The sequence below is a fragment of the Colius striatus genome, chromosome 5 (genome assembly GCF_028858725.1).
Source record: "Colius striatus isolate bColStr4 chromosome 5, bColStr4.1.hap1, whole genome shotgun sequence".
Taxonomy (NCBI): Eukaryota; Metazoa; Chordata; class Aves; order Coliiformes; family Coliidae; genus Colius; species Colius striatus.
The window spans coordinates 3,466,054-3,491,612 of NC_084763.1; the positions used below are offsets into that span (position 1 = coordinate 3,466,054).

Consider the following 25,559-nt stretch of genomic DNA (forward strand, 5'->3'; position numbering starts at 1 on the left):
CTGTAGCCGGGAGCGGCTGCCGGCCGCGGCGCTCGCGTCGCTGCGGATCCCGCTCGGCGGGGCGGAGTGTGTCCCCGCCGGCTTGCCGTGCGGGGAGGCGGGCCGGGGGCCGGCTGAGATGGGAGAGAGCATGTCCAAGAGGCTGAAGCTGCAGCTGGGCGGCGAGGCGGAGATGGAGGAGCGGGCCTTCGCCAACCCCTACCCCGACTACCAGCCCCAGGGAGCCGCAGCCGCGGCGGCCCCCAGCGCGGCGGACGGCCAGCGGGACCGGGCGCCGCTCCCGACGGAGGAGGAGTCCCTGCCGTTCAGCGCCGACGGGAAGGTGAGTCCCGGCCGCCCGGGCCGGGCCGCGGGCCGCTGCCTCCCGCGGGAGCTGCCCCCGGGGCGGCCTCGGCAGGGCCCTGGGCCCGGCCCCGGCGGGGCGGCCCGCGGCCTGGCTGTGCCGCGGCGGAGCGGAGCCTGACGGCTTGCGGCCGGCGGACACGGGGCGGGCCCCGCCGCGGCGGCCTGGAGGGCTCTTGAGGGGAAAGGCAGGCGAGGAAGTGGCTGCCATAGGCTGGTGTGTTTTCCCCCTGAGCAGCGAGCGAGCACGGTGCCGGGCCCGGAGGTAGGCAGGGCGGTTCTGTCACACCGCACGCGAGTTGCCCGAGTGCCTCCAAGGCGTGTTGTTTACTGATACACACGCACTTATAAGTTCAGGTGCACCACGATAGGCGACTGGTTTGGGCCAGCAGGAGGTCTGGCTGGTGTGATGCTGGTCGCATGAGGCTCGGCGTCCTCCTGCTCCACGCAGCTCCTCAGCACCACGTGCTGCTCGCTGGGGAGCTGTGTGAGGTCCAGGTTCTGGGTACACAAGCTGCTCTGGTCTGTTACCAGCGCTTAAATTGCAGGAGGAATACCAGCATATAGACCTTCTGTCGTTTTAGCTGGTGAGCAGCATCTCCTTTCAACACTGTTCTGCTTCGTCATCTTTTGGATGACAAACGCTACCTGGTGACATTGCAAGAAGCAGCAATGTGCTGGGTGGGAAACTTTCCTAACTCACTCAGTTGTACACCGGGGTGAATAAAAAAGAGCTCTGTCTTTGCTTGTGGTGGTAAGGAATTACCTGCACTTGCTGATAGGGTGGGATGAGGATGGGGATGCCCAGGGGAGAGAGTGTAGCATTCTTCTGGAGCATCCTCAGAAAGAGCAGGATAGAATCAGCTCAGTGTCAGGCCAAGGCAGTGAAAGGTTTCTCCAGGCTGTTGCAGCTGAGGTTTATTACCTTGTGTGTGACTAAGCAGAGCATGCAAAGGAGGCAACTTTGGGGACTGGTGTCTTAGAGCTGCAGCAGGTCTGTCAAAAGCAGCACTTGGCACTTTGAAAGGGGGCAAAAAGCAAGGGCAGGTTTGGAAGCGACACCTGCTCGGTTTGTACAGAAATCCCTGGTACAACGCTCGGTGCTTTGTGAGGAGGACAACTGTGATTTCTTTGTTCTTTTCTCTCTGGCTCACTATATAAAACACACCTAGGTATGACAAAGAGATGGCAGAACAGCTATGGATATATATTGTTCGTTAAGTGGGTACAAAACACTCCAAGAACTTTCTTCTAAGGCATTCTGTAGGCCAGTCATCCTCCTTCTCTACCTGTTCTAGATCCTATGCTTGGTGTCCATTTCTTTAACCAAAAAGTAAGCTTTCATTTCCTGCTGACTGCATCTTTGCAACTGAGAGCTGGTATCAGGGGAAAGTCAACTTCCTCAGTGTTTTTTTTCCCACAGAGTGCCAGCTGTGTTGCAGAATCCTTCGACTCTTAATTCATTTCAGATTTAATTCTTGAATGAATCCAGATTCAGAGACCTTTCTTTTTCCCTGTGGCAGAGCTGAAATGAGTTAGTCAAGTATTTCTGTTCCCATCAGGAACGTCTGTTCTGCTGTGGCGTGGATGAGTGTGCTGTTTTACCTTGAGTGCAAATGTGTTTCCTCAGTGGTGGATGGAGTCCCTTGTTCCCGTGTGGCAGCTGACAGTTATTTGTGCAGTGTTGTTGGGAAAAGGATCTTTGAGTGCCTGTGCAGCTGTGCATTTGATAAAAGGTGGTGTCTGAGCTTTGTTACATTCCAAAACATCAAGCTCCTCTTGCATGAGGGGGAAGAATAACAATCTTCTGTAGGACACTGAAGTGATGTAAGTAGAGCAGCTTTCAGCGGTCTCAATTTTTCCATCTATTTCAAGGCAGATACGAGTGCATGAGGAGTTGTCCTACATAATTCTGGGCTAGAACATAGCTATGAGTGTATTTGTGTGTATTTATATTCATTGTAGCATTTGCATGTCATCAGTCCTAGTACCATCCTGACCTTTGTGTCACATGATGAGCATTTTGGGGTGCTTTTGCTTTGTTATCTGTGTGGGGGAGGTTGCGTTTAACAAGCACCGATCCTGTCAGAGAAATGTCTTTACCTAAAGCCCCAGTGAAGACAAAAGGATCTTAGAGAGGTTAGGCTGTCTGTTCTCTAAACAAAATAGCACAAGTCTCTTTAAAATGATAGCACCTTTTGGAACCCCTCAGTGCACTGCAAAACTTCTTCTTCCCATCTGCTGCTCTGTGGAGCGGCGAGCGCCGAGTGACTCACGTCGTGACAGCTGGGGGTGTGTGGGGCTCTGCTGTTGTCATGGCAGGCAATGCATTATTAATCCCTCCATTTGATTTCATGAGCTGCCACGATTGCCATCTAAAACTCATCCAGCTGATAAAAGGACAAGAAGCTCTTCAAGAGCCATTATCTGAAATGGGAGTCAGTTGGGACAAAGTGCTGTGTATGTCAGCACTGGGGTGACCAGCAGGAGCAGGGCAGTGCCTGTGCCCCTGTGCTGAGCTCTAGGGAGGCTGCAACTCCAGGGCTGTGTTCAGTGCTGGGCCCCTCACTCACTGCCACAGGGACACTGAGGGGCTGCAGTGTGGCCAGAGCCGGGCACAGAGCTGGTTAAGGGGCTGGAGCACAAGGGGCTGGGCAGGGGCTGAGGGAATGGGGGTGTTGAGCCTGGAGAAGAGGAGGCTGAGGGGAGACAGCAGCACTCTCTGACACTCCCTGACAGGAGATAGTGGCTGGGAAGGAATGGGGAGTCGATCTCTGCTCCTGAGCTGCAAGCAACAGGACAAGAGGAAATGGCCTCACTTTGCTCCAGGCGAGGTTTAGATTGGAGACTGGGGAAACATTTCTTCCTCAAAAGGATTGTCAGCCCCTGTGCCAGGCTGCCCAGGGCCGTGGTGGAGTGCCTGTCCCTGAAGAGACTCCAAAGCTGTGGACCTGAGGTGCTGAGGGCCGTGGGTTAGTGGTGGCCCTGGCAGTGCTGGGGGAACACTTGATGAGCTTAAAGGTCTTTTCCACCCTCATCAATTCTATGATTCAGAGTGTTTGTTTGCATGCACAAGGCACAGTTCAGGAAGGTAGAAAGTATGGGAGCAGGAGAAGAGAAAACAGTGTTTGAGGCTGCTGATTTGCCTTCTTAAAGGTAGCCATGGTGAACACTGTAGTTGCTTAGGTGGGCTCTGCCTATTTTTTGTTAAATAGGTTTCTTCACCATGAAAGTCATGGACTTGAATGGCTTCTGCAGCTTGTCTGAGGAAGCTGAAGGTGAGACTTGATCAGCCAGCATTCATTCTACATCAGTAAGAAACAGGAATGTAAATGTCTTTGTTTAAAAATGGCAACTCTTTCAATCAGATGTACATCCTGTAGCCCTTTGTCTTTTGATGTGGGCCCTACCTACATCGATACTTCAGCCTGCAAAAGTACCTACAGGTGTTATCCCAAAGTGGTCTGAAAGTTTCCAGACTGGGAATGGAAGCGGTCAGGGAGGCAGAGGAATGAAGAGACAAAGCATGTTGGCTGGCTCACAGGCTTTTCACTTCATGTTTAATTCACAGTAATTGTTTATTGGGGAAGGTCTTAATATTCAGGTAGCAGATGTTCTTCTGATAGCTTCCCTAGTGTTGTTTTAAGAACATTACCTAAAAGGTGCTTCTGACAAGCATGTGCAACATACTTAACTATGTTTTGCAGGGGCCTCCTTGCAGGGGACAGGTTTTAAAGCTTATCAGCAAAGATCATCACATAAAAGGGACACTGAATACTTTACCTTTTGGGTGATTTAGGGGTGTTTAGTTTCCTGGTGCTTTCTCTATCTCCTGATCATTACTTCCTGTGACTTTTCAGTCTCCTGCCTGTTTTAGAATATACTCTCTAAAAACACACCTGAAGCTTTTTGCCATTGCCTGACTCTTTATTCCCCTCCCTGTGGTGGTGTTCAGTTTGTTGGGTTGTCTCACTGGGCATTTTAGTTGTCTCACTGAGAGCAGCAAGTTCTCTCTGTCCTGGGACTGATTCTGCAGTCACTCACAGCGATGGGAATCGCACCACTTGATTCATGGAGGCAAAGTTGAACCTCCAGAGCCAGGAATGCTTCTTCCCACTTTTTGTTTGACAGAGCTGTGGGATGGAGGAGCTGTGTTTTTTTGAGACTGATGCTATTTTGACTGTTTTCTGCCAGCTCATCTCAAAGAGTCACAGAATCTTAAGGGTTGGAAGGGACCCTGAAAGCTCATCCAGTGCAACCCCCCTGCCAGAGCAGCACCACCTAGAGCATGGCACACAGGAACTCATCCAGCTGGGTTGGAATGTCTCCAGAGAAGGAGTCTCTACAGCCCATCTGGGCAGCCCCTGCCAGTGCTCCCTCACCTCAACAGGGAACAAGTTTTCACTTGTGTTGCTTTGGAACCTCTTCTGTTCCAGCTTGTGCCCATTGCCCCTTGTCCTATCAGGAGACATCACTGAGAACTGCTTGGCTCTGCTCGGTGCTTTGCTGATGCATTTCTATCCAAAGCCTGTTATCTCCTGCATGCCTAAGCCTGGTTGCACTTAGCCAACTGGTTCTGAAGGAAGATACCTTTAAAAATTAAATCCCAGGTCCTGATTTGTCTCATGCCATCCATTCTTGGCCCATTCCTGGTTTTATCTTGCAGGCCTGTGTGTTGATGAGTTGTAACTCTCTCTGTCTAGGTGTGTGGGCAAGTGCAAGGACAGGTACTTGTGTTCTGGTGTACTGGTGCTCTGGTTCTCCTGTGTGACCTAGTCTAGGTGAACCTGCTTCTGCAGGGGGGTTGGACTAGATGATCTCTAAATGTCCCTTCCAGCCCTCCCATTCTGTGATCCTATGACTGTGTGATTCTGTTTAGGTTGTAACTGCACAACACCGACACACTGTCAAGTTCAACATGTGGAATACACCTGCTGTCTGTGCAGCAAACTGCTTTAGGCAGTATTAGTGGAGATTTTAGCCTTTTTAATGGCTTGTGGACCACTTCAAATGCCCCAGCTAGAGCAGAGACCTCTGGGCAGTGAATGACTTAAATCATACTCACACCAGCCTCTTATTTTCTTAGTCTTCAAGAAGTAGCATGCTGGACTTAGGCTACCTGGAGGACCAGTGAGTTTTGGTATTACTCTTTCACCTCTGTTTCCCAAAACATATCAACACTTTCCAAACAAAACCACTGAGTGCAGAGAAAACTAAAGGATGGGCATCAGGAGGATGGAGCCAGGCTGTGCTCAGTGATGGCCAGTGATAGGACAGAGGGCAATGGGGACAAGCTGGAACAGAAGAGGTTCCAAAGCAACACAAGGCAGAATTTCTTCCCTGTTGAGGTGAGGGAGCACTGGAAAGGGGCTGCCCAGATGGGCTGTGGAGTCTCCTTCTCTGGAGACACTCCAACCCAGCTGGATGAGTTCCTGTGTGCCCTACTCCAGGTGGCCCTGCTTTCGCAGGGGGGTTGCACTGGATGAGCTTTCCAGGTCCCTTCCAACCCTTGGGATTCTGTGATACTGGCTATCTGAGGTCAGGCTTCCTGGTTTTTGTTTCTCCCTGCAGGACTAACAAGTCACCTGCAGAAAGGCTGAGTGCCAGCTGGAATCATCCTCCTGAAATGAATATGCTTTTCATGACAATCAATCTGTGCTCAACAGGAATTAGCCTGCTTTGTGCTCAGCTGTGACACTGCCCTGAGATTCCTTCAGGGAGGTTTATAGTCTTCTAAAGCCACCTTTCCACAGTCATTTATTTCTTTGTGTAATTGATTTATTGTGGTGCAGGTAAGCATCTGTTAGAAGCTTATAGCAGAATCTAACCAAATGAACGCTGACAGTGCTCACTTGTTAAAGCTTCAGAGCTGCCAAAACCAAACCCAAGAGAAGCAGTGGTGGAGTATTTACTATTTAAAAATAGTAAAATCCTGTCATCTGTGCTTTCCCAAGTGCTGAATCAAGATAGTTACAGTTCCCATTTCAGAGAGGGTGATGTGCCAACCCCAGCTAAGTTATTTGCATGGGCCCGAGGTTTCAAAGCAGAACCCAGGTATGCTGATGTCCTAGTGCTCCCCTCCTGCCTGTAAGCAATTGACTCTTTGTTTGATAAAAAATACCTTGCTTTGGTAGCAGCAGGTGTCTTGTCAGAACACAGAGATAACCAGGCTGTGTGTGATGTGCAGCGGGTGAATGGAGAGGAGCGTGGAACCTCAGCTGGCTCTGGTCAGCCAGGCTGAGTGCTGAGCCTGGCTGCATCATCGCGTGGGCATCCTCACGCTGGGTCAATGCATTTAGCAGCCTCTCCTCATGACAGTGTGTCAATCCTGATACTCTTTTGGGGAGAGCAGAGAGTAAGAAGCAGGAGGAAGGGCACTGAGATGACTTGCCTTCTGTGTGGCAACCACAAACTGGGGCATCAAAGTCTTGGTTTTAGGAGGACAATGTGACTATGTCGTGGATGGTTGTGGTTGAGCACAAGGTTAAAGATAAGGGCTTGACTTTAACTTGACAGCTAAGGGAAAGCAGATGCTTCTATTTCCTATTTCATGGGACATGCTTCAGATGAACTGCCTTGACACTGCTGATTGCTGTGTGTGGTACTTATTCCTTAGTTATCTGTTGGTTGCTTGGGTTTGGTTTTTATTCCAGACAAGAAAGTGAAGCAGACAGTTGGTGGTTTTGGAGTCTTTCTATTTCTGACTCGCTCCCTTTCTCCTGTTTTTAGGTCACTGCTCAGTTCTCAAAACGGATCCAGGCAAAAATCAAGGACCTTCTGCAACAAATGGAAGAAGGGCTGAAGACAGCAGACCCACACGACTGCTCTGCCTATACTGGCTGGACTGGTGAGTGCTGGCATTTCAATGAAGTGTGTTTGTGAAATGATGCCAGTGAGTTGACTCACAGGAGGAGGTTCTGATATTCTCATAGGAGCAAGAGAAAGATTCTGTTTGTAGGCATCTGTGTGTGTTTCTTTGAACTCTGGACCCTTGGTCACTACTGTCTGGAATGACTTCTGTCGACTTCAGCAGACAAAGCTGCAGAGAGATCATCGACTTGTTGATCATTGAGAGATCTTTGTCTTGCTCAAGGAGTAGATTTTCCAAGGCTGCTCTTTCTTTGGGCTTACCTCTTGTTTCTGTAAGGTTTTCTTAACATTAATTAGTCTCACCTCTTTTTGTTCAACTGAGTGTTGGTCAGCAATTGTCTGGTGGTAACAACATCTTCTAAACATTGGGGAGGAGTAGATGGGCGGAAGCTTGGAGCCTTCAAGTCTGGAATGTAGATGCTTTGGATGAGCTTGTCTTGTCTGTTCAAAAATGATAAAAAAGAAAGTGTGAGGAGGAGAAGTATGGAGCTGGGGTCACGAGGCTGTGAAGGCTGTGAGCTCAACAGGCATGTGCCAGCACTGGTTATTGCTCAGCGTGGGTATCCTGGGAGGGAGCCCTCCTGGGCCTGTGGTTGATGTGGCTCTGCCTTTGGGGTTGATCTCTCCAGTAATGAATGATAGGATAAGAGGAAATGGGCTCAGGTTGCACCAAGGGGAGGTTTAGATGGGAGATTAGGAAGGACTTTTTCACTGAGGGGGTTATGAAGCATTGGAACAGGCTGCTCAGGGAGGTGGTGGAGTCGCCCTCTGTGGAGATACTGAAGACACATGAATGAGTTGCTGAGGGACATGGGTTAGTTGAGTGATGGGCTTGGCAGGGTGAGGTGAGGGGTTGGACTCGATGAGCTTAAAGGTCTTTTCCAACTGTAATGATTCTGCGATTCTGCAAGCTACCAAAACATTTTGCCATCTAGGCCTCTGCAGTGTCCCTTTGCTGTTACAGTGGCATGTTCTATTCCTGCTCAGCCTAGCTCATAGAACCATAGGATGGTAGCAGTTGGAAGGGCCCTGCAGAGCTCATCCAGCCCCTGCTCAAGCAGGTTCCCCTGGCTCAGGGGGCACAGGAACGTGTCCAGATGGGTTTGGAAACCTCCCGAGAAGGAGCCTCCACACCCTCCCTGGGCAGCCTGGGCCAGGGCTCCCTCACCTCAGCACCAAAGGAGCTTTTCCTCATGTTTAAGAGGAGCTTTTTGTGTTCCAGCTCGTCACGCTTCAGCCTTTCAGCACAGCCCGTTTGAAATGTGTCCTGAGGAGATGAGTTCTTTGTGTCATAAGGGGGGAGCGGCTTGGAAGAGCTCTCCAGGCTTTGCCCATGCTCAGGCTTAATCCTGGCAATGAAAGGGTAGCTTGCTTTGCTTTCTGCTGGGTGTTTCAGTACAGATGGTGCTGTGGGTGGATGGGTGGGGAGGTTTTAGACAACTCAGGCTTAAAGAGTGGCTGTGTTTGAAGGTGTGACCGTGAGCTCAGTGAGTGTAGATCATCTCCCGGGGTGGGCTGCTGGCTGCTGGGGAACTGTGACTGACAGCAGAGGTTAGGGCTGACAGATCAGAGCATGCTGGAGATGAGTCATAACCTAAAAGTAAGGCAGCCATCCTTAGCTGAAACAACAAGCTGAACAAGTAGCACAATGTGATGTGAGCGGGGTTTTTCCATCCAGTGGAAGGATCACCGGCTACGTCTGTTCCACGTCATAAACTCCTTTCAGTGCTCCTGTGCAAATGGCTCTGGATAAAAATACTTCAATGATCTAACTTTTAAAACACTTCAGTGCAAACCCTTTCTCCCCACACTTGCTCCTTGCAGCGTTTCGCTGGTGTGTGAATCAGAAGGTGGAAGCAATGATGAGAGCACCGTTGTGTCCCGACTCTCATCAGCACTGCAGTCCTGTGCAGGCACTGCCCTGTACTTTGTGTCACACCTACTGGTGGCACATGACAATCACAGGGCTCATCTTAGAGCCCACCTTGCTTACATGAATGCTCTCTGTGTGTGCCAGATGTGGTGGAGGAGCCACAGTAAGGGTGTTGGCACAGGGAACGATGAGATGAGCTGTGAAATCCCAGTGGACAGCCCACAAGTTCCTGTGCCACTGAAGTGCGCTGAGCTCTGCAGCTCTCCTCTTGCACTCACCTACAAAGGCCTGGAGCACACCCAAGGGTGTCCCAGCACTCCTGTGGCGCCCTGTGTCCTTGGCTGCCCTCAGTAGAGCGCTCTCCCTGCTCAGAAACCAGTTTGAGGTGCAGTGTGGTCTTGGAGGTCACTGCTTGCCTTCTGCAGGACTATGCTTGCAGTTGGTCTACAAACATCCACTTAGGTGGCTGTGTTTCACTTCCTTCAGCCTATTTCATTGCAGTTGTAGAGGCTGAGTTGGTTTTGTTTTAATAGAGAGCTGTGTAATGAGGGTTTAATGGAGGGAAGCTTGCTGTTACCTTCTGGCACTCTCTGGGGACTTGTTTGCATTCTGAGATCCTAGGGGCTCAGCATCTTCTGAAATACATTTCAGGGTTAGAAAGGATTGGCAAGTTGATCCCAAAAGCTCATCAAAAGATCCTTTTTTGCAAATCAAATGGAAAACAAGCTCCTTGTTGAGCATCACAGAGTCACAGCACACGACAGGTGAGCACAGTGGAGCCAATGCACTGGGTCATACACAGGCTCCTTTCGAGCCTTCAGTGATGGCTCCACCACGTGTTGGTGCCCGTGGCAGGAATGTTCTTCATTCTCTGCAAACTGGGCTTCAGGCTGACAAGTCCTTTCTACCTTCCTAGTCCCAGTCCAAATGGGAGTGTAACCAAAACCAGCTGGCCTGCTGTTGCACACGCAGGGCCCTCCACTGACGCGGTTTAAATGCCCACGTGCCAGTTCGCCTTTGAGTCGCCGGTTCAGAGGCACTGAAGAGCGACCACTCAATGTGATATACTTAAAAGGAAGACTAAAGGCAACTCCTCCTTTTCCTGTGCTTCTCCCAGGTATTGCCCTCTTGTACCTGCAACTGTACCGTGTCACCAAAAACCAGAGCCACTTGCTGCGCTCTCTTGACTACGTGAAGAGAATCCTCCGCAACCTGAACGGCAGAAGAGTGACCTTCCTGTGCGGCGACGCTGGGCCGCTGGCAGTGGGGGCAGTGGTGTATCACAAGCTCCAGAACGACTCTGAATCCAAAGAATGTGTTGCCAGGTAAGTGGCTGGTTTAGGGGGAAAGGTGTGTCATAGAATCACAGAATGGTAGGGGTTGGAAGGGACCTTTAGAGATCATCCAGCCCAACCCCCCTGCAGAAGCAGGGTCACCTAGATCAGGTCACACAGGAACGTGTCCAGGTAGGTCTTGAAGAGTTCCAAGGAAGGAACCTCCACAACCCCTCTGGGCAGCCTGTGCCAGGGCTCCCTCACTGAAACACTGAGTTTTTTCTTATGTTTAAGTGGAACTTTTTGTGTTCCAGCTTCATCCCATCACCCCTTGTCCTGTTGCTGGCTACTATAGAAAAGAGGGATGTCCCAACCTCCTGACACCCACCCTTTAGATATTTGTAAATGTTAATAAGTTCCCCCCTCAGTCTCCTCTTCTCCAGACTAAACAGCCCCAGTTCCCGCAGCCTTTCCTCGTATGAAAGATGTTCCAATCCCCTGATCATCTTAGTGGCCCTGTGCTGGCCTCTCTCCAGCAGGGCAGAGTAGAGGGGGAGAAGAACCTCCCTTGACCTGCTGCCCACACTCTTCTTGATGCATCCCAGGCTGCCATTGGCTTCTTGCCCACGAGGGCACATTGCTGGCTCATGGTCAGTTTATTATCAACCAGCACTCCCAGGTCTCTCTCTGCAGAGCTGCTCTCCAGCAGGTCACCCCCAGCCTGTCCTGGTGCATGGGGTTGTTCCTTCCCAGCTGCAGGACTCTGCCCTTGTCCTTGTTGAACCTCAGGAGGTTCCTCTCTGCCCAACTCTCCAGCCGGTCGAGATCCCACTGAATGACAGCACAGCCTCTGGGGAATCAGCCAGTGCTCCCAGTTTGGTGCCAGCAGAGAACCTGCTGAGGGTACACTCTGTCCCCTCACCCAGGTGGTTGATGAAGATATTGAATCAGACTGGCCCCAGAACCCATCCCTGTGGAACTCCATGGGTCACAGGCCTCCAACTCGACTCTGTACCATCGATCCCCACCCTCTGGCTCTGTCATTCCGCCAGCAAGTGCCCTGTTCATAGAGAGCATTGGTTCAAGTGGCCTTAGCAAGTGGAGGTTTGGAGGCCAGGATTAAAGTAAGGGAGAGGCTTCCTCCCCTTGATACATTTTCAGTAGGATGCAAACTAGGTACAAAGTAGGCTTTTGTCTTTAGCAAAGCTGGCTTCCACTGGGCTCATACCCAGCAGGTTAAGGTGACTCCTCTACCTCTGCAAGAACAGGATGTCCTGGGCATGTCTGTAGTGAAGCCAGTTTGCATTTTGCCCCATTGAAGTGACACCTAACCAAAACCTGATGCTTACCATTGGCAAGATGTGGTGTTTGTGCAGTGTGTGCTGCTCCCTCTGAAGCTTTGCTGTTAGCTGTAAATCCATTACAAAACACACACCACATGGATCTGGAAACAGCCAGACACAGACACGGGATCGGTGTGTTAAGAAACCAAAGAGGAGTGTTTGCTGAACAGTGAACATCTGAGAAAGAAAAGAGTTCTTAAGTCCAAAGCATGCTTCCAAGAATACACTGTATGAATAGTACAGTGCCAGGGATCTGCTGTATGTGATACCAGCAGCTCCTTTGTTGTGAGCAGCTTTTCCCTGGTACAAGGCAGGGATGGCATAAACGAGCCATCAGGATGGCAGCTTGGCCCTGGCAGGATGGTGATGCCAACATTTCTGCCAAGTAATAGTGTCTGAGGGGGTCTGGGGATTGAATTGGGTCTGAATCCAGGTTGCCTCACCCCTTCTCCCCATTTAAAGTGTCATCGTCTCCATGGTTTCGTCTGATGGCCAGTTTGTTCCGCAACAGGGAGGGAGTGGGCTCGTGGGCTCTTCTAGAGAAGACTTTCCCCACCTTCCTTGTCTGATGCAGGTTGTTGCAGCTCCAAAGGACAGTGGTAAGCACAGATTCTGAGCTTCCTGATGAGCTGCTTTATGGCAGAGCAGGTTACCTCTATGCCTTGCTGTACCTCAACACTGAAATCGGCCCGGACACTGTCCCACAGTCTGCTATCAAAGAGGTAAGGGACTCTCTTCTCTCCATTGCTACAAGCATCAGTGAGGCTGCACTGGAATCACTCCTTTGCATCATGCAAGGGATTAAGAGAGGGATGCTGGAGAGGAGGAGGAACCAGAACTGGGGACTTGGTCTCCTTCATCCCTCCAGGCAGCAGAAGGCCTTTCCTTGCAGCCCAGCTGGGACTGAGACAGGCCAGTGCAGGTGGATCCATGGCCAGCCATGGGAACAGATCTCATAGGTAACTCCTTTGGCAGCGTTTGAGGATGAGCAATTGTTAATGAAAAACCTTAAGTCAGAAATGTGAGAATGCTGAAGTGAAGGAGAATTGAGTACAGAGAAGATGCATGGCTGTGTTCTGCAGAGGCCAGAGCCAGAGCAAGCAGGCCTGCAAGAAAGGGGTTAGAAATGAGTTGAATGGTGCTGCTTGTTGGGGCTTATTCTTTGCTGTGGTTTTAGCCACAAAAAAGCAAACCCCTCTGAAGCAAAGCACACAGACAGAAGGCACATGATCTCTCCCTTAGGTGATCGAGGCCATCATTGAGTCGGGGAAGAGCTTTGCCAAGGAGGAGCGGAAGGCAGAGCGTTGTCCCCTGCTGTACCAGTGGCACAGGAAGCAGTATGTTGGGGCAGCCCATGGAGTGGCTGGCATCTATTACATGCTCATGCAGGTAGGAACCTCTCTTGGGGACTGGGGAAGCATTGGCAGGTCTGCTGTGTGTCACAGGAATCTTCCCTCTGCAGCACAGGCCTGTGCAGGGATGGTGGCTCAGGGCTCACAGGTTGAAGAGCAACAGTGAGGTGCCTTCCTACATCCTCAGACTTACTTCTAGTGCCTGCAGTTAGACCAGCTGAATATGCACTTACTCATTGTCCATCACTCCTCAATTTTTTGCTGTTTTTAAGTGAGTGCACCTGGTGCCTCCTGCCCTCCATATACCCTTGCTCTTTTCTATGACTTTCTATGACAGTGGTGACTTTCCCTACTGTCTTGAATCTTTTGGAAGTCTATCCTTGATCACACATTAGTCTTCATTATGCTTTTGTCCTTTAGATCTTCTTCCTCTTCCTTATTTCCCCAAAAGTCTGATGCTCCTTGGTTCATTTATGGCCCCTGCTCTCCTCTTACTGTCATCCTGAGTGACATTCCTCTCTTCCTTATACCTCCTGTTCCCACCCTTAAGTCCATTCCCCCCTGCCCTGAGATTATGATTTCATTCAGACCTGTGTATCTTATTTCTGCTGCACAGTTTGGACAAAGAGCCTGGAAGTTCACTGTAGAAGGTGGCCAACATTTGTATTGTACCTGTTTCTGGTTTTCAGAGGTGCTGCCAGTTTGTGCATCTTTGTGAACACTGCTTTGCTTACCAGCTCTTGCAGAACACCTTTCCTTCAGGCAAGTGGAAGGATTGTACCTCCTGGCAGCCTGAAGCTGTTTGCAGCAGTCCACTGGGGAAGTGACTGAGCTGCTATTTGGTGTTGCCATTTGCTCATTGGTTCCTCATCTGCAAAAGATGATCTTAAGCTCACTACAGCCATTTTCTTCAGTGACTATCTCACTGCTCCAGTTTACTCTGCCCTTATCTTTACTTCCTGCTTGCTTCAACAAGGTGGTCCACCCCCTTCCAGCTCCTCCATCTTCCATTTATCCTTTCCTTGCTCTGCTAGGTTTCCTTAGAAACATCCAGCCTGTTTAAAGCCTCCATCCACCCTTCATTTCCTTATTCAGGCTTGATGGCAGATACAATTGCACAGTGCTTTGTGGTGTAAGCAGAAGTTACTCTGCCTCTGTGTTACAATAGAAACTGTCTTGTCTTTGACATAGGATTGCTGCTTTGGGGAGTCACCACAAAGCCATTGTTGATGCAGCATCAGATTCCTGTCCCTTCTCTCTACCTTCAATACTGTGAGTCATGCAGGGTTGAGTCACCCACTGCAGAAGGCAGATTGGAGCCCATCCTTTCCCCATCCCTCCCACGCCACACCAGGGGGATTTTACTCCCTCTCAGCAAAGAATTCCAGAGATGGTTTGTGAGTGGTTGGTTGAGAGCAAAAATCAGGTGCTGAACGTAGCACCTGAGGTCTGAAGGCCACTGGTCATCATTTGTGTGTGACACCTCCATGAGGAGACCTGTTTTGCTGTGGTAATTTACAGAAGACTACTACAGGCATGTTCCATACCTCACCCAGGAGGCAGAGGGGAAGTTCTGAAGTGCTAGGGAGGGAATGTTTAATCCTCACCTCTTTCACTAACCCTGAGGCAAAAGTGTCTCTTTGTCCAGAGAGTCAGGACACATACCTGCAGGTTGCAGTTTTGCTGCTGGAAGTAGCAGCTTGGGTGAAGGACTCCTTTGTACTCACATCTTTTTGGAGGCACAAGGTGAAAAGGAGCTTTGTCTCAGGCTCTGCTCTCTTTTGTTTTTACCTGCCAGGGACCTTGCCTTGCACACCTCACCACTGAAGGCAGTTATTGCTAGTGCCTTCTGCTGCAGGGGTGAAATCAAAGCCCTGAAACAGCTTCCCCCAGAGCCTCCCTACCCCTCAGCTCTCACCTCCACCGTGTTGCTCCTGGGAAGCTGCTCTGGCTTCAGCTGTGCTGCTGCTGGGGAGCAGCCTGAAGGTTCCTGTTCTGCTCAGAAAAGCACAGAGGTGGAGTTTCCTTGAGGGACCTGGTCTAGCAAAGCTTTCCTGGCTGAGGCAAAACAGAGGCTTTTTGGGGTTCTTTTCAGGTTCTTGAGAACACAGCTATTGCAAGTCCTCCTTCACTTGTGGCAGTGTGCTCACCCATTGAATCTGCTGGGGAAGGGTGAAACTCTGTCACTTTGGCTTGGCAACAAAGACAAGCTGTTGAAGAAAAGCAGATCAGTTATTAGGCTCCTGGAGGCTCCACTAGCTGTAGCTGTCCCCACAGCTTGTAGGAATTCCAGCAGTCACCTAGGCTGTGTGAAAATTAAGAGCTCTGCTGTGAAAACACCGTAACATGGGCTGGTCCAGGAGAGAATGGCAACAAAGAACAGCTGCAGACCCCACAGACACTCAGCTTCTGAACCTTTCACAAGGGTTGGTGGCTATAGTCTCCTTTGGGCTGTGGAATCACAGCATCCCAGCATGGGGAGAGGGCTGGAGGGGCCCTGCAGAGCTGCTCCAGCCCCTGCTAAAGCAAGTTCCCCTCTCTCAGGGGGCACAGGAACGTGTCCAGGTGGGGTTGGAAACCTCACCTCAGCACCAAATGAGTCTTTCCTTGTGTTTAAGTGGGACTTTGTGTGTTCCAGCTTGTGCCCATTACCCCTTGTCCTGTCTCTGGCCACCACAGAACAAAAGACTGGCCCCATCCTCTTGACATCCTCCTTTTAAACACTTGTAGGTGTTAATGGGATGCAATCCAAGGCGATTTGCTTTCAGTGGTGGCTGCTATGTGATTGTGGGACCATCTGTCAACCTCCATCTTTGCTCCTCTTAATACTGTGCAGTCTGCTAATGGTTTCTTGCAGCTCTTTCACCTGCCACTGCAGCTCCACATCCTTACCATTGGTGGGGATGTACCTAAACACCCCTGAACTAGAAGACATGAGAAAGAGGCTTCAGAAGAGTTTGTAGGACAAAGCCATTGGAGACACAGATTCAGGGGGGGTTTTGTATATGGTAGAGAACATGAACCTTGAGAAACCTTTGCTGGGTATGCCACTGATTACCCTCCTCTTCATTGGTTGGGGTGTAAATGGAGGACAGCTCATAGGATAATGGTCCATTGTTATGTTACACTGGATAAATTCACGTGGTTACACATCAGTTATGACATATCACATTTCTAGACTCATGTAAGCCTTTGTATCTTTATGTAGACTATTACTGTGCATCAATTGCTGTTATTATAAACAGTTGATACAAATAATGTGGACAGCTTTGTCCACATCAGTTGTTTTAAGACCCAAAAGTGTGACCTGCTGTGGTTGAAGTGTGTGTCACATGGCTACAAAACCACCTCCCCCAGGTGTTCTCTCTTTTTAAGGTATCAAGAGAGGCCTGGAAGCCTTGGCAATCCACCTCCTGTTCTCATTTCTTGCATAGTCTTTCTGTGTCACCTCCATTAGGTGACAACTTGGTGCCCCAGTTTGTCCCTGCAGTAGCTGTAAAAGCCCTTCGGACGTTAATTAAACCTCTACGAGGGGATTTGGAGCAAGGGCATGGATGTAGGAGCCTTGCAAAGGGATCATAGGAGGTGATGCACAGTCTGCTGCTGCTTCTGTTCATGGTTTTGATAGTGGGTTTGTTGATGTTTCCTCCAGCCAGTTGCAAAGGTGGAGCAGGAGACCCTGGCAGAGCTGGTGAAGCCGAGCATCGACTACGTGCGACACAAAAGGTTCCGCTCCGGGAATTACCCGTCCTCGCTGAGCAACGAGACTGACAGGCTGGTGCACTGGTGCCACGGGGCCCCAGGAGTCATCCACATGCTCATGCAGGCTTATAAGGTCAGTCACTCCCTGGCCATAGGCTCTGGAACCCCCAGAACGTACAGATGAGGTGCCCCTGAGCTCAGGCTTCTCTTCTCCAGGCTGAACAGCCCCAGGGCCCGCAGCCTTTCCTCCTCACACCCATGTTCCAGCCCCTCAGCACCTTGGCAGCCCTCTGACCTAAATGATTTGAATCTTCCTCCTCAGAGCTGGTCAGAATCCTGTTGGTTCTCAAAGGCCCAGGTTTGTGTGTCTTGCCAAAGAACATCTCTCCATTATTGATACAGAGCTCTGGGGGCCCCAATGCCAGAGCAAAGGCCACAGGCCCTGCCAAGGGCATCAGTGTCACCGTTGAGCTCCACAAGCCCAATCTTTGCTCTTCTCCATCCTTAATTAGGTTTGCCATCTCCCTTCTGTTGGGCACTTGTGGCTGACATTTCAAAGGACACCAGTTAAATGAATGCAAGTGGATTCTTGCTTTTGACAGCTCTCCTTGGCAGCTTCCCTGGTGGGGCTCTGGGTGGGCTGAGGAGAAGCAGCCTTGGTTTAGGGGACAGTTACCCATGCTGCCAGCTGAACTGTGCACAACAAATCCCTTACAGCACTGCTGAATGTAGCAGCAGGTACAGTTGCTTTTCCTTTGGGCTGTGGTAGAAGGCTGGCTAAACACTGCAGGCTTCTTTCCCACACCCCAACCCCTTCCTTGTCAGTAGTAGAATCACAGAATCATTTTGGTTGTTAAAGCCCTTGAAGCTCCTGGTGTCCCAGCCCTCCCCTCACCCTGCCCAGCCCAGCACTAACCCACAGCCCTCAGCACCCCAGCTCCATGCCTTTGGGATCCCTCCAGGGCTGGGCACTCCCTCAGCTCCCTGGGCAGCCTGGCACAGGGGCTGACACCCCTCTCAGGGAAAAAGCTCTGCCTCTGATCTAAAACCTCCCCTGGCACAACATAAGGCTGTTTCCTCTTGTCCTGTTGCTCCTTGGGAGCAGAGACCAACCCCCCTCAGCCACAGCCTCCAGTCAGAGGGCTGCAGAGAGTGATCATGTCCCCAGCACAAAGTGATTTGCAGGAGATAGGAGGGACAGGACCAAGTTCTGTCCATCAGCCTCCTTTCTGACCTCTTGTTATGTTTAAGGTGATGGGCCATCTGCTCCTTTCCTTTGTATATTCTGCTTCTTGAAGACTAGACAAGAAGAGCTGAGCCTAATGCTTTGCTGGTTGTGCTTTCCCTCAGGCACAGGGGACCTGGGTTTGTCCTGGAAATCAAAAGCTGCTGCCAGGCCTTCATTCAGAACGTTACAGCTGCCAAAGTCTGTTCAGAGAGAGGGATTTTCTTTACCAGGCTTATGCATTTGAGAATCTTGCATGTTAATTGCTTCTGTTACCTCCTGAAGTAGCCTGGCAGGGGATGCAATGAGATTCTCTCATGCATTTTGGAAGTTTCTGTGCAGGGAAAGGTGAAGCAACTTGGTGGGAAGAGAAACCCCATCTCTGGGGTCCAGCTGCCTTTTGCTTTCGTTAGCACTTCAATCTCTCTGTGTGTTTATTCCCTGTTTTCATGCCCCAGACTTTTAAAGAGGACAAATACCTGAAGGATGCCATGGAGTGCAGTGATGTCATCTGGCAGAGGGGTCTGTTGAGGAAAGGCTACGGGATCTGCCACGGCACCGCTGGCAACGGCTACTCCTTCCTGTCCCTCTATAACCTAACTCAGGACAAAAAGTACCTCTACCGAGCCTGCAAGGTGAGCCTGGGGCACCCCACTGCTCCCTGGGGATGGGGCAGCAGGTCCAGCTCTTGCTCTCCAAAGGCACAAATGCTCTGTGTGGGGTGGGGATGGAGGGAACTGGATGGGCCTTCAGCCTGCCTCGAGGCTGCTGTTCCTCTCTGAGATCCACTGTCCTCAGCTCCTCCAGTGCTTGGAGTCTTTTGTAATTACTTGCTTTCAGACTAGTGTCTGTCTGAAAGCAGAGAGCCCTGAATTTGGCTTGTTCATTGGCTCACTTGGGTTTCTTTCATCAGTACAAATTGCAGAGAAAGCCTTCTTGCAGTCAGCATCTTTCCCCTGGAACGGTGCAGATTCTGCTGTCAGCTCCCTGCTGGCACCTACCAAAGGAGGAGGCTTTCCCTGCCTCTCTCTCCTCATCTCATAAGACTTTTGGGTTTGGTTTGTTGGGCTGTTTCTTCAGCTTCACTCCAAAAAAACAAAAGGCAGAGACTGAGGTCAGGTGCCTGGAGTCCCCATGAGGTTGCTGTGGCAGAGGGGCTGTGTGCTGGTGGCGTGGGCCAGCAGTGTGGCTGCAGCCCTGCAGCATCCCCAGCACTCAGACAGGCTCTGTGGGCTCTGGCAGGGGAAACCCAGAGCTGGATTGTCTGGCATCCTTCAAATCTTTCCTTCCTGAGCCAGAGCATGCAGGGAAGCAAGTGTGTGGTCGTGTTGATACCGTGTGTGGTTGTGTTGGTACCTGAAGGGGTTGGTCCCAGGGGGCTTTGCTCATCTCCCAAACACAGGGCCTGGGGGAAGGAATCCCTGCTTACCTCTCAGGAGCCATCAAACTGCTTCACAAGTGAACCAGAAGAGCATGAAGGGCCATGGCTCATAAAGCCCCCCCTGAGCTGCAGTTCTCACTTGGGCCTTCACAGCTTTCCCCCAGCACCGTCCGGTGGGCTCCCAGGAGGCTGAGCCCTGCCAAGGGGGAGAGGGGCTGGGGCTGCCCTGCCAGGGATGATTGCATTGATATCCTTTTCCCTAAGGCTTGAGGAGAGCAAATAGATCAAAGTAAGCCATGGCTCCAGCTGCACTGCTCTGTATTGCTGCACAAAAGGGAAAGGAAACCAAGATGTAGTTCACAGCCCCGAGTCCCGAGCACAGGGATGAACTGAGCACCAAGGCAGCTAAGAGACTGGTGTTCTGCCCTGGGAAGAATTTTGCCCTCAAAACTGAGCCTGTCTGTGTTTTTTCTTTCACTGAGGTGTAGCAGGGTTGAGTTACAGGAAAGAGAAGGGGAGTGCAGCTCACCTCATTCTCATGGAACCAGGACCCTTGCAGCGGGGGGCAATATCCCAGAGCCTCGTGGGGTGTTTCTGTGTGGTGTCTCTGCTTACACTGCTCACACTCTGCCTGGTAAAGATACCCAGAGCCTTGCATTTAAAAGCCTGAAAGAAAACAGCACTTCTAAAACCTCTTCCCTGCTTCTCCCTAGTTTGCTGAGTGGTGTTTGGAGTACGGAGCACACGGGTGCCGCATCCCCGACAGACCTTACTCTCTCTTCGAAGGTAAGGGCTTGGGGTTGCAAAGGGCACTGCACTGCAGGAAAGGGCAGCCCCACCTGCTGGGCACCACCGAGGAGCTGACACCCCTCTCAGGGAAACAGCTCTGCCTCAGCTCCAATCTCAACCTCCCCTGGGGCAACGTGAGCCCGGTTCCTCTTGTCCTGGCGTTCGTTATTGGAGAGAGGAGGCTCACACCCACCTCACTACAACTCCCTGGTAGATCCAAGGTTAGTGAGGCTCACAGTCCCGAGCAGGCTCCAAACCAAGCTTTCCAACGAGCCTGCTGTGCCACCTAGCACAGACACGGGAAACTGCAGCAGAGCCGGGGCTCTTCTCTCACAAATCACCCAGCCCGAGGTGTGGACACCAGAGAGCAGCAGTTCTAAGTACAGGGTCTAAGTCTTCATGTTTAAAGGATTAAACATGTAACTGTTTTTACTGCTGCAAGCTCCCTGGCAGGCACTGGGGCAGGGAACAACCTCTTGCCCCAGAGCTTTGAAGCGTGTGGAGGCAGCGCAGCGGTGCCAGCAGCGGGGTGAGTTCTGCAGCAGCACTGCACAGCCAGCTCTCCTTGCAGGGGTTTACAAGCACTGATGGGCTTCTGGACAAAGCACAAAGTCTCAAGATTTTAGACAGTAAAAGTCTTAATTGTGGTGTGGGGTTCTTTGGTAACCAAGCCTCTGGGTGAAGTTGCCTGATTGACAGGTTGTCGATGGCTGCAGGGTTGTCTCAGTGGCTCTGTTGGCATCAGGTGCTGTGGTTCAGGGACACATGAGCACTCTGCAGCTACCTGACAGGTTGGAGTGAGGTGAGGGTCAGTCTCTACAGTAACAAGTGACAGGACACAAGGCTCAAGTTGCCCCAGGGGAGGTTGAGGCTGGAGCTGAGGCAGAGCTTTTTCCCTGGGAGGGTTGTCAGCCCCTGTGCCAGGCTGCCCAGGGAGCTGGGGGAGTGCCCAGCCCTGGAGGGATCCCAAAGCCATGGAGCTGAGGTGCTGAGGGTCGTGGGGTAGTGGTGGGCTGGGCAGGGTGAGGGGAGGGCTGGCTTTGCTAACTGAAGGGATCCTGCGATTCAGTACAGGGTCAGGAGGTGGAGCTGGTGGCAGCGCCTCAGGCTCTGGGTGGTGAAGAACCACCCTCCTGTGCATCACCACCAGCACAAAGCTTTGCTGTTGTAATTTAACCAGGGAAACGAAAAGCAAGAGCTGCAAAAGGCTGAGGGACAGACCACCTTGGGATTTCCTTTTTCTGAGCACTGAGGTGATGCAGCTGAGAAGGTGGGAGCAGAGAGATCTTGGTCCTTGCCTTTGGTCCTATAGAAAGGCCAGTTCATTTGCCCAGGAAACCAAGTTTCACTTGAGCAGCTGCTCAGAAAGAGCTGCAGGGAGGAGCTGTTGAATCAGGGGCTGTTGCTTTTGCTTCAGTGTGCTGGTGGCATGGCCAGGGAGCACAGAGCTGTCTGGTTTCAGGCAGGGTCAGGCTTCTCAGAGCTGTGTGCTTGGAGGCAGGGTCAGGCTGCTCAGAGCTGTGTGCTTGGAGGCAGGGTCAGTCAGGATGCTCAGAGCTGTGTGCTTGGAGGCAGGGTCAGGCTGCTCAGAGCTGTGTGCTTGGAGGCAGGGTCAGTCAGGCTGCTCAGAGCTGTGTGCTTGGAGGCAGGGTCAGTCAGGATGCTCAGAGCTGTGTGCTTGGAGGCAGGGTCAGGCTGCTCAGAGCTGTGTGCTTGGAGGCAGGGTCAGTCAGGATGCTCAGAGCTGTGTGCTTGGAGGCAGGGTCAGGCTGCTCAGAGCTGTGTGCTTGGAGGCAGGGTCAGTCAGGCTGCTCAGAGCTGTGTGCTTGGAGGCAGGGTCAGTCAGGCTGCTCAGAGCTGTGTGCTTGGAGGCAGGGTCAGGATGCTCAGAGCTGTGTGCTTGGAGGCAGGGTCAGTCAGGCTGCTCAGAGCTGTGTGCTTGGAGGCAGGGTCAGTCAGGATGCTCAGAGCTGTGTGCTTGGAGGCAGGGTCAGGCTGCTCAGAGCTGTGTGCTTGGAGGCAGGGTCAGTCAGGATGCTCAGAGCTGTGTGCTTGGAGGCAGGGTCAGGCTGCTCAGAGCTGTGTGCTTGGAGGCAGGGTCAGTCAGGCTGCTCAGAGCTGTGTGCTTGGAGGCAGGGTCAGTCAGGCTGCTCAGAGCTGTGTGCTTGGAGGCAGGGTCAGGATGCTCAGAGCTGTGTGCTTGGAGGCAGGGTCAGTCAGGCTGCTCAGAGCTGTGTGCTTGGAGGCAGGGTCAGTCAGGCTGCTCAGAGCTGTGTGCTTGGAGGCAGGGTCAGTCAGGCTGCTCAGAGCTGTGTGCTTGGAGGCAGGGTCAGTCAGGCTGCTCAGAGCTGTGTGCTTGGAGGCAGGGTCAGGCTGCTCAGAGCTGTGTGCTTGGAGGCAGGGTCAGTCAGGCTGCTCAGAGCTGTGTCCTTTCAGGCAGGGTCAGGATGCTCAGAGCTGTGTGCTTGGAGGCAGGGTCAGTCAGGCTGCTCAGAGCTGTGTGCTTGGAGGCAGGGTCAGTCAGGCTGCTCAGAGCTGTGTGCTTGGAGGCAGGGTCAGTCAGGCTGCTCAGAGCTGTGTGCTTGGAGGCAGGATCAGGCTGCTCAGAGCTGTGTGCTTGGAGGCAGGGTCAGTCAGGCTGCTCAGAGCTGTGTCCTTTCAGGCATGGCCGGAGCCATTCACTTCCTCTCGGATGTTTCGGTGCCGGAGACTTCCCAGTTCCCAGCGTTTGAACTTGGGCCTCAAAGGAGCGAAAACAAAGTGGAGCAGGACAGCTAAAAGGTCCTTTGGAAAGGAACCTTGATGCCAAAAGAGATGAGACTGTTTAGTGCCTCTGCTAGGGAACCAGCTGGCCCCTGACCCGGCGCATGGCTGGAGCCCTTTTGTCCCCGGGCGGGAGGAGCCGCGGTGGAAGGGCTGCGAAGGACAGAGGACAAGAGCAGTCAAGTGCTCAACTTTCTTCCATTGTATTTGTCTCCTTCAGGTCCCTGACATGCTCTGCATGTTTCTTGGTGTTGTGTGTTGCCCTGAGTCCTTTGTTGTTAGCAAGCAGCCGGTCTGTGTGTGTGTGTGTGTGTGTGTGTGTGTGTGTGAGAGTCCCCGGTGCCCCTGTGCATGATGCAGCCCAGCAGCAGTGTGGCTTCCTGCAGCTGCTTTCCCAGAGCCACTGCTGAGCTGACAACTTGAAACAGAGAGGAGGCCAAACCTTGCTGTGCTGCCATCTCTCTGCCTGTCCCCCCAGCAGCTGCAGAGAGGAGCCCTTCTGATGGGGAGAGCGAGGCCGCCTCTGCTCTCACACTCAGCAGGTTGGAAGGGACCTTTTGATGCCTTTTGCTGTTCTTGGCAGGGTGAGGGGGTTTGAAAACCTGCAGGAGAGGCTGCCTGGGGTCTCTGCTCCTGCCTGGGGCTCTGTGCCCACCTCTGCCAGGCCGGGCAGGCCCGAGGCACCGGGGAGCAGCATTGGCAGCGCTGCCAGAGCAGGGGACTGAAGGGGCTTTTCATCTTCCAGTCCAGTGGGTAAGAGCCCTTTGTCCTTCATCTGCAGCGTGCTGCCTGTGCTTTGCAGGTGAGGACACAGCCCTGCCCCAGGTGCTGCCAGGGGTGTGGGGAAGCAGGACAGCTCTGAGCACAGCCAGCGCAGCCCCTGCCCAGGGACGGCACCCAGAGCAGCTCCCTCGCCCGGCCCCAGCCCCTCTGTGCCCTGCAGCCCCCAGCCCAGCACGTGGGCTCTGTCCTGCCTGGGTGAGGGGGCACAGGAGGCAGAGGGAGGCTGAGGGCACTAGGGAGGGAGGGCTCCTCCAGCACAGCAGTGCAGAGGGCTGACCCTGGGCTTCTGTCTTCAGCCTGTGGCCACCGAGCCAGGGGGAGACTTGCCCAGGGTGAAGTCTCACCGAAGTTCCAGCAGAGGAAGCAGGTGGCAGCTCAGCTCCTGTTTGACATCCCCCCCATCCCTCCCTTGCCTTCCCTTGTCTGTGGGTGGGTTGACAGGGCAGGGGGCTGCTGGGTTTGCAGGGACTGTGTGTGAATGCTGCCCGTCCAAGGCTCCATCCCTGGGCCCAGGCCTGGGCAGTTCAGCCCTTGGTGCCCTCTTCGTCTGCTGAGCTGGAAACAGCACCTGAGGGAGGTGAGTTGGGCCCAAGGGGCATTCAAACCCCTTGGTTTCAAAAGCATTGAGGTATAGAGACACTCAGAACAGCTTCATGGTGAGCAGACATCAAGATAACAAGCAGTGGACCAGCAGCTCTCTGTGTAGGGCAGCCAACCTTCTGCTGGGGGCTGGCCCTGGCCTTCTCTGCAGAGTCCTGGGGGAAGGCAGCAGCACTAGAAACATGGGGAAGCACCTGAGGGGACATCAGCTCATCCTCCCCCTCCTCCCACCACTGCCCTGCAGCTCCTGGCTGGTGCCCCTTGGGAAAGGTCACTGTGGGAAGGTGGAAACAGTTTCCCCAAGGCCTTTGTGCTCAGAAAGCACATCAGTCAGTCAGCCTGGAAACGAGGAGAAACGTCTTCATAGCCCCTGGTTTGCTTGGTCTGTGTGTCCTTGTCCCTCTGTTGCAAACAGCAGTAGTGTGTGTTCAACGTGGAGATGCTCTTTGGGCAGAAAAAGAGGAAAACAAATGCTGATGTTTTGTTGTTTGGCTTTATTAGTAAAGATGAAGCTCTGTGGTGGTGAGTTGTCAGCTTGGTTTTTGTCTCTGCCCTGCTGTTCCTTCCTTCCCTCCCTCCCTCCAGCACGGTCCTGGGGGGTGAAACAACGCAGAGAGAGGCCAAATCACCTTTGTCTTGAACCCTTCACCTCTCAGGGGCATTTCAGGCCTGTCCTGGGTGGGTTGTGGTGTGCACTGCTTTGTGTAGGTGCCTTTGCACTCTGCTCACACAGCTCCTGCTGGACAGTTTGCAGCTGAAGAGCACAGGATGAAACCTCTCAGTGCAGATGACCAAGCTGCTGCCTCCCAGCTTTGGGAAGGCTTCAGCTTTGGCTCTAGCTGGGCTTTGACAGCAGGAAGCAGGTGAGCTGCTCCCCCTCTCTGCCCCCTGAGAGCAACTGCTGCCTCTTGCAGGAGCCACACCACTTCTGGTGGGCAGCCGCAGCTCCTGTGTGCAGATCCAGCCTGGGGTTTTCCTTCCCTGTCATGTGAGGGAGGACAGGGCAGTGCAGCCTGAGCCCTGGCCCAGCTCTTCCTCCTGGTGATGGTCCCTTTTCCCATCTGTTTTCACTGGTGTTTCTTTGGGGCTGTTCCCAGGTGCAGGAGCTCAGTCTCTGTACACAGGGAGCAGTAGTGGCCTGGTTTTAGCCACAGTTTCTCCTCACCATCGACAAGTGGGATGCTGGAAATCCACCTGTAGGTCCACCTACCCCTGACCACCAGCCCTTCCCATGCCTGGCAGCCCCAGGCCGTGGCTGCAGG

At 52.5% G+C, this 25,559-nt stretch overlaps 1 protein-coding gene across 1 annotated transcript; it reads left to right on the forward strand.

Annotated features, from left to right (window-relative positions):
* On the forward strand, nt 1–24,823 carry LANCL2 (LanC like glutathione S-transferase 2). Its single transcript, XM_061997280.1, has 9 exons — nt 1–322; nt 7,072–7,189; nt 10,203–10,410; nt 12,277–12,424; nt 12,945–13,091; nt 16,707–16,889; nt 18,440–18,616; nt 20,076–20,148; nt 22,814–24,823. Exons 1-9 carry the CDS (start codon nt 119–121, stop codon nt 22,927–22,929), a joined length of 1,374 nt encoding a protein of 457 aa, XP_061853264.1. The 5' UTR covers nt 1–118; the 3' UTR covers nt 22,930–24,823.
* Nucleotides 24,824–25,559: the final 736 nt, after the last annotated feature.